Source organism: Stylophora pistillata, chromosome 14 (genome assembly GCF_964205215.1).
Source record: "Stylophora pistillata chromosome 14, jaStyPist1.2, whole genome shotgun sequence".
Taxonomy (NCBI): Eukaryota; Metazoa; Cnidaria; class Anthozoa; order Scleractinia; family Pocilloporidae; genus Stylophora; species Stylophora pistillata.
This window is the reverse complement of record NC_142532.1, coordinates 20,062,310-20,069,743: the sequence shown is the minus strand read 5'-3', so window position 1 is coordinate 20,069,743 and position 7,434 is coordinate 20,062,310. Positions and strand designations below refer to the sequence as shown.

General features: G+C 40.8%; 2 protein-coding genes across 2 annotated transcripts; one reads left to right on the top strand and one right to left on the bottom strand.

The window, feature by feature from the left end:
- Positions 1-789: 789 nt before the first annotated feature.
- On the bottom strand, positions 790-4,521 carry LOC111336538 (uncharacterized). Its single transcript, XM_022942647.2, is given in 3 exon segments — positions 790-1,441; positions 1,443-3,759; positions 4,268-4,521. Coding segments are annotated over 2 exon segments (2,841 nt in total). The 5' UTR covers position 3,759; positions 4,268-4,521; the 3' UTR covers positions 790-916.
- A 507-nt stretch (positions 4,522-5,028) lies between these two features.
- On the top strand, positions 5,029-6,844 carry LOC111336536 (myosin regulatory light polypeptide 9). The gene is made up of 2 exons (XM_022942645.2): positions 5,029-5,504; positions 6,355-6,844. The coding sequence occupies exons 1-2, from the start codon at positions 5,107-5,109 to the stop codon at positions 6,467-6,469; spliced, it is 513 nt and encodes a 170-aa protein (XP_022798380.1). The 5' UTR covers positions 5,029-5,106; the 3' UTR covers positions 6,470-6,844.
- The last annotated feature ends 590 nt before the right edge of the window (positions 6,845-7,434 follow it).

Sequence of the window (7,434 nt, the reverse complement as noted above, 5' to 3'; positions counted from 1 at the left end):
TCGCTATTTTCCTCTTCATCGCTGCTATCGACATCGGAAGGCGCTTCATGGTCAGAATCCACGTGGGCGATTCGCAGAAATGCTACAGGCAAGTCATCTTCGTCCACAAAAGTTAATCCCATCGATTCTGCAGCCGCCATTTCGATCTTTTTCGCTAACAGATATCTTACTAATGTTTTGGCGACGCCATATTTAAATGGCAGACGCGATATCGGCAACAACTGGAGTAAAAAATTCAGGAAAATTCGTATTTCGATGTTTCGAAGAGCTCTTTTAGCTGAAAATGAGCCTCATTTTGTTATCCAGCGGTTTAATGCATAAATAGCCTCAGTTCCCCACGGGCTTGCTTTAAATAGCAACAAAAATAGGGTGATGTAATTTTCTACGGCTGTGGCCGTAGTTCGTCCCCCAGGGGTTAATGGACTCTACTCCGTAACCGTTCCGGTATACGCGTTTTAATGTCTCATGCAGCTAGTTGACCGGGAGCGCTTGTTGCAATGGTACCAGCTGAAGTGCTGTGCAGAGCGTTCGTTTTAATGACTTCATGTAAAGTGTGGCGAAGAGTGTTGGTTCCGGAGGAAACTCGCTGAAGTGCTTTGGAGACCTGTCGAGTCTAACGCACACTTCTTATCCTTTTCATTGGGTGAACAATTTGCATATTGCACGGCCAATAAGGCTGATAACAAAAAGGACACATATTTCATGCTTTCAAGTTTTGACGAGCTTTGGTTCTGTTTCTGAATATTTCTGGACTAATGGATGGAAAAACGATAGTTTGTCGTTATATACTCTGGCTTCACGGAAAATTTATTGCAATACTGTCAGTCAGTTATTTGTCATTTTGCACAAACTACAGGAAATTCACTCATGCCACCCGGGGTATTCCTATACTGAAAACTGACGTCACGGATAACACTTAATTGTGTTCTTCCACGTCTTCTTCATTTAGTATTGAGTTAATCACTGTAGCTACTAACACAATATCACGTCCATCATCTTCTAATAAAGAATCTTTATCGAGTCCTGAGAAATATTGATTTGGGATAAAATAATATGGAATTGGATGACATTTCCTCAAGAACTCCATCAGTTTACTAAAAATCCGCCCTGTTGTGACTGTCTTCCCATTTGATTTGTTTGCGTCTTCTTCAATGCAGTTAAAAAACAAGTTCTTGATCAAGTAAGTCGACAAAATGTCGAAAGGAAGAAGTGTCTTGACGTGCCCATAACTGTCTTCAGTTTGGGGTGAATCTCCTTCAATTTCTTGTTCATCAACTTTTTGTGGGTGTTCTGCAACTGGGTTGATCGTTGGATCGTGAACAATTCTTAACGTTACTCGACTTGATGGTTCGAAATCTTGAGCATTTGACAATTTTGAGACTGTAACAATGTCACCTTGCTCAGACAAAGCAACCCTGGCTAGTATGGTAGACGGTACGTACTGGCATCGTGGGGAATTTACGCGCCTCGTTCGAAATCCCGCTTCCAGTGGTGGCAATAGATTCATCAGCTTTAATTGTCAAGCAAGAACCATCTTCGGCATCCGCACACTTATTTTGCAATTGGTCAAAATCTCTTTCCTTGAAGTGCACATGCGCATGCGCGTCACTGGCGAGGTGCACATCACTGGTGAGGTGCACATCACCGGTGAAGTCGTCTTCGTCTCGCTCTGGAAACCCATATTTTTCTTTGTTTTCGTCAACAGAGACGCGATCATCATCATATACAAGTATCTTGCAAGACACAGCTGGGTGTAGAACAATTTTGGCGCCAACAAACGCAAACTTTTGTTCCTCTGATAGGCTGGCCATTATCAGACTCTCAGCCAAGGAAAACGACAGTCTCCAATAGCCACTTTTTAGAACTAAATGACAGCCGCGAGATTTGATATCATCTGTCAATAATCTGCTCGTTTTTCGTGCTATGAGAGGCCAATGCAACACTGGAATAGCAGGAACCAGGTCCACTGTAACCACCAATTGCTTGTAATTCAAGCCAGCCCACTTTAACTTCAGATTACATGTGACAGTTCCTGAGAGTGTCCATGTATCCTCAACTAAGCTGTGTTCGGTAAGGCCTTCAACGTACATCTCTCGTGGTGCAAGGGCGTGGTCTGCAAGGCGTACTAAGGCCCGTTTGGCACTATCCACAAACTTGCTCATAACATAACCACTGTCCAATTGACCCCCGTCAAAAAAGTCTTCATACACTCCTGATTCATTAAATCTCTTGTGAATTATGACCTCATTGTACAAAGTGTCTTCATCAAACGCGACTGAGCACATTTGGCCAAGCTCTTCGAGACATAACATGTAGTCAAATTCGTTGGGATCCTCTACCTTTGTTCCTTCGTAAGCACTCCCAGAAGGCATCAAATTGCCTTTGAACCTTACGTCAATTTTCGCTATTTCCTCTACCCACTTAGTAATGAAATCTTCAACACTCTGTCTCATTGTGTCAACTTCTGCCATATCTTTCGGTATCAGTCCAACTCCTGCTACCATTTGCATGTCGCGCAGATAGCCAGGAATATCCCCAGCAGATTTCTCTCTCATAAACTCCACTAAATCACGGGGTACCACGGACGAGTCAAACTCTTTCGAGTATACATTTGACGCAGCGACACCAATGGTAAATATGTCGTCGGCTGGAAGACTTTGAGCGATGATGTCATCAACTGAAGTACCTGAAACTGTCACATCACGAGTTGCATTGTTCGCAACATCAGCGAGAAATTCTCTGCCAAATCTCAACGCAGTGTGGTAATAGTGCCTGGACAAGGCATATTGTACCGGAAGCCAGCCAGCAGTGTCGGTTAGCTTGTCGTTTGCACCTGCCTCTAATAACTGGGTGATAATTTCTGGTGTTCCTCCATAGGCAGCATAATGAAGAGGGGTGGCGTTAAGATAATCGAGCGCATTCACGTCGGCAGAGGCTTGGATAAGCATCTCGGTGATATCGACGCGTTTAAAGGCAGCTGCAAGGTGGAGAGGAGTGATGCCGTTCTTGTCCGCAAGGTCAGTGGATATGCGAGGATCCTCTAAAAGCAATTGGACCATGACATGGTTTCCAACCTCTGTTGCTGTAGACAGAGTTGTACGTCCATCTAAATCTTGTGCGTTCACGTCAGCTCGGCTTCGCAGTAAAAGCTGGATCATTTCTTCATCATCGGTATGAAACAAATGTTGTAACGATGTCATTCCGCGGAAATCTCGAGCATCAATTTGAGCCCCTGATCTCATGAGAAGCTCAACACTGAGCACATGTGGTTCTTTCACGGCGTGATGCAACGGAGTGCAACGTTCAAAATCTGGCATATTCACATCCACACTGAATCGGAGAAAGAGCGCGATAAACTCGTGAATCAAAGAGGCCTCAAAGTTCAGCCCTGCAATACCACCGTAGACGAACAAATAATGAAGACTGTTATAACCATATTTGTTTTGTATGTTTGGGGATGCTCCGGCCTCTAACAACACGGTGACTAATTCTAAAAATTTGCGATGATCTGATAAAAACTCTGTAGACATGACTTGATCCAGAACAAACGATCTGTGAAGAGGGGTGTCTCCATCTTCGTTCTGCAGATTTGGATCGGCACCTGCGTTTATCAAAAGCGAAGCTATCGATTTATTACTTGTGAGATGTAATGCCGTATTACCATGGCTGTCTCTAGCATTCACGTCCACTCCATCTTGCCGCAATAAATTTTGCACTTCGTTGATGTTGATTTTCACGACCGCTGCTGGCAAAGACATCCTAGGATAAGCAAAGACAAGGTTAAAGATATTTTAGACTCGAGCCCTTGTTTTCTAAGAGACGAACATGTAAAAAAACAACAACAAAAAACAAAAAACAAAGAAAAGCAAATTAAAAGTAAGGGAATATAAATTTGGGGACTGAAATAAATGGGAAGTTTGGTACTCCACTTCCGGTTTAGGTCCATTTGTCTTTTGTAACTTCAATTATTGGAGTTTCAAGTCCTTTCCGTATTGAAATTTTAAATTAAATATCTTCTGATGTCCAGAAAATAATAAAGCTAACGAATTCAGACAATAACAAGTTTTCATAACGAACCTAACATCGAAAGCGAAAATAAAAGCGGATAGTCTGGAAAGCTATAATATCAGACTTAAATCATGGAATCTAGAACACCAAGAAGTACAGAAAATGGATTAGATGATGTTTCGGTATCTTTAAGATATTTTCAAAAGCAGAATACAGCGAAGTACTCTTGATATGAAGATAACACTTGTCAAAAACTTACTGTGTCTGACCAGGCTGGTTAGACGTTAATTGGCAGTGTTTGTGAAGAAGGAAACCAGAGGCCACTTTTGATTGTGCTTTCGCGTCTTCGCTTGGCCTTCTATCAAACAAAAACGCTGTGATTGGCGTGAATCTGTTGAAGAAGTCTCTGCCAGCGTTGGTTTCTCTACTTAACGTACCTAGCGATTTAATTTGCAACCAGCAGAGAAAGAAACCTTTGATGAAACTCAGAAGTCAAAGTCACCGTTGTGTACAACGCACGAAATTACTGCTGTTCCTTCCACTGTACACACGTGACAAATCATTTGCGACTATATTTCCAAAATTTAAGTATTTCACGCTAATCAAAGTTTTGAAATATCGAAAATACTTATAAAGTCAAAATACCCATGAATTTTGACCCAAGATTGATTTTGGTTACCCATAGCGCGTCACTGCCATTGACGGGAAAGAGAGTTCGTTGCGTGACGCGACTAAGCTAAAGTTGCCAGGGAGATAAGAAGCGTTAGGGTGTTGCGTCACTTTGACTAGGTACAATATCTTCATTCTCTTTATTAGCGAAGTGAAAAACTATCTTTAATTTGAATCAAGCTCAGCTCATGGACCTCAGATGCGTTATAATTCAAATTTTGGGAAAGAGCGACATCGGAGGAGTGAAATATTTCGCTATCGGAAAAATTCATTAAGACAATTATCGTTTTCCATATTTGGTTTGCTTACGTTTGGGTGTAACCAACATGTAACCATCCCAAATTCTAATGAATGCACTGTCATTTTCACATTTTGCCTGAAGCTTCAATCGGTACGTTTCTCTGCAGGGGTTAGTAATACAGCAACAAAATGTCCAGCAAAGTCAAAACGAAAAAATCCTCAAAGAAGCGGGCTCAGAGAGCGACTTCCAATGTATTTGCTATGTTTGATCAATCGCAAATTCAAGAATTCAAAGAGGCATTTAATATGATCGATCAAAATCGTGACGGCTTTATTGACGCGGCTGACCTGAAAGATATGTTTGCCTCTTTGGGCAAAGATGTTCCAGATGAATACGTGGAGGACATGTTGAACGACGCCAATGGCGCCATCAACTTTACCATGTTTTTGACTCTCTTTGGAGAGAAACTTAATGGAACCGACCCAGAGGACGTTATAAGGAATGCATTCGCATGCTTCGATGAGGAGCAGTCTGGCACGATGAAAGAGGATAAATTAGTCGATCTGCTGCAAACTTTAGGCGACAGGTATAGTAATCTTTGTTGATATGTCTTACAATATTTTTCTCGGTTATCTCCCAGCGTGAGTTTTATTGGGCGAATTGAACTTCTCTATTGTGTCGTGCAAGGAACCCTTCAAAGGTTTAAAACCTTTACTCTACGTGCACATACTGTTATTTGTAATTAATCGCAGTTGATTTGGTTGTTTTTCAAGAATCACCCGCCGCCAGTGTTAATAGCCAATTCCACTCCCTAAAAAAATTCAAGCTGCGAGTTATAATAAATGTTTTCCTTGGGAAAATTCGAAATTTGGGCAACAGATGTTATCAATTTGAAGATTAGAATGCTTGTCACAGACACGAACAATTATCCTTATTCACAACACCGTATCATTGAAATATGTTTGTCTTTATTGTTCTTAAATGTTCGTTTGTCAAAAGTGTCAGATGCTATCTGGAACACTTCTTAGCTCTCATTATGCTCGTCTCCATAAAATTATGATTTTCGAATGGATGTGGTATTTTTGAGCCACCTTCGAATTGTTTGTTTGTCCTAACAAACCTGAATGCGTTATCGCAAACTGTGACCTTCCAATCGAACACGAATTAATGTAATTAACATATCAAAAATTAAACGCAATTTTTTTTTTTATCTAAATCCTGTTATTAGCTTTACGAGCACATCTCTTCAAAACATGATTTGGCTTACAAAAGTTTCCTGCTCTGTTCAACATCAGCACAATCAAAGCGAACCCATTTTGAGAAGGCATATGTTTAGGACACTCAAATGCTTAACATTCTTCGTTAGATTCTGTAAATTGCGGTGTTTGTTTTCACAATTAGTTAAGTCTTGACTCTTTCTTTCGTGCACTCAACAGGTTTTCCGATGCAGAAATTGACGAAATGATGCACGGGGCTCCAGTAGACTCCAAAGGCAACTTCAATTATGTGAAATTCACAAAAATAATCAAGCACGGGAAAGACGACGATTGATAAGCCACTGTGAATAACTCACGCAACAGGGAACTTTTTTTTAATTTTGTACCCTTCCTATGTGGGGCCATGTGTCCTCGGCTTTTTTACAACTGCCACTGTAAAACCACTTTAATGAATTGTTTCTTCAGCCTTTCTTCGGAATGTCACGCAATCCTTGTTTTTGTGACATCTCTAAATCGCTTCATTGTGTGACTTCTTAAAACAAAACGGGTGCTGGAAAGGTCTTAAGAGTGCAGAGGAATATACCTCTACTGCATGGGACGAATCAGTTAAGTGCCAAAAAAATGAAAACTGTGTTTTATGACCAAAAGTTTTGTAGTTGTTATTTTGTTCAACCTGTAACCTTAATAAATGTTTACATTTTGTATTGAGTAGAGCTTGCAAACCTTTTAAGAGTGTTTGGAAACCATTTATACCCATCCAACCCTTTAATGAAGGGTGGTAAAGGGAGGGGGGGTTCAAGATCACATTTCGCGGAAAATAAATTGGTCCTTTCACAATTCACGGTCATTGTTAATTACTTTCGAAACTACATCCAAAATCACCGTTCACAACGAATTAAATACTTCTTTCTCATTTCACGGATAATTATTTTGGAAAATCACGGTTCATGGTTACAAATGAAATCACCATTCACGTGAAAAAGACAAGCCATTTCACGTTTCACGGGAAAAAAATAGGCCCTTCACAAATCATGAAAATACCCTTTGCCACCCTCTCAACAGTCTTTAGAGACTGGTGATTTTGGAACTGGAGGATGGAGTTGGGAAGCTAACAGACACAAAAATGGGGTGTGAGGCATGGGCTTGTCACTAACTATCAACATATTGACTGGAGTTCTCCTCAGTCGTCTTAATTTTCATTTTCATCTTAAGTATTCCACTTCCTTTCTACACAGCATTAGCAGGAGCTTACCAGAAAGGTAATCTAATCGTTAATTTCTTCCTAAATAACTTTGCTGT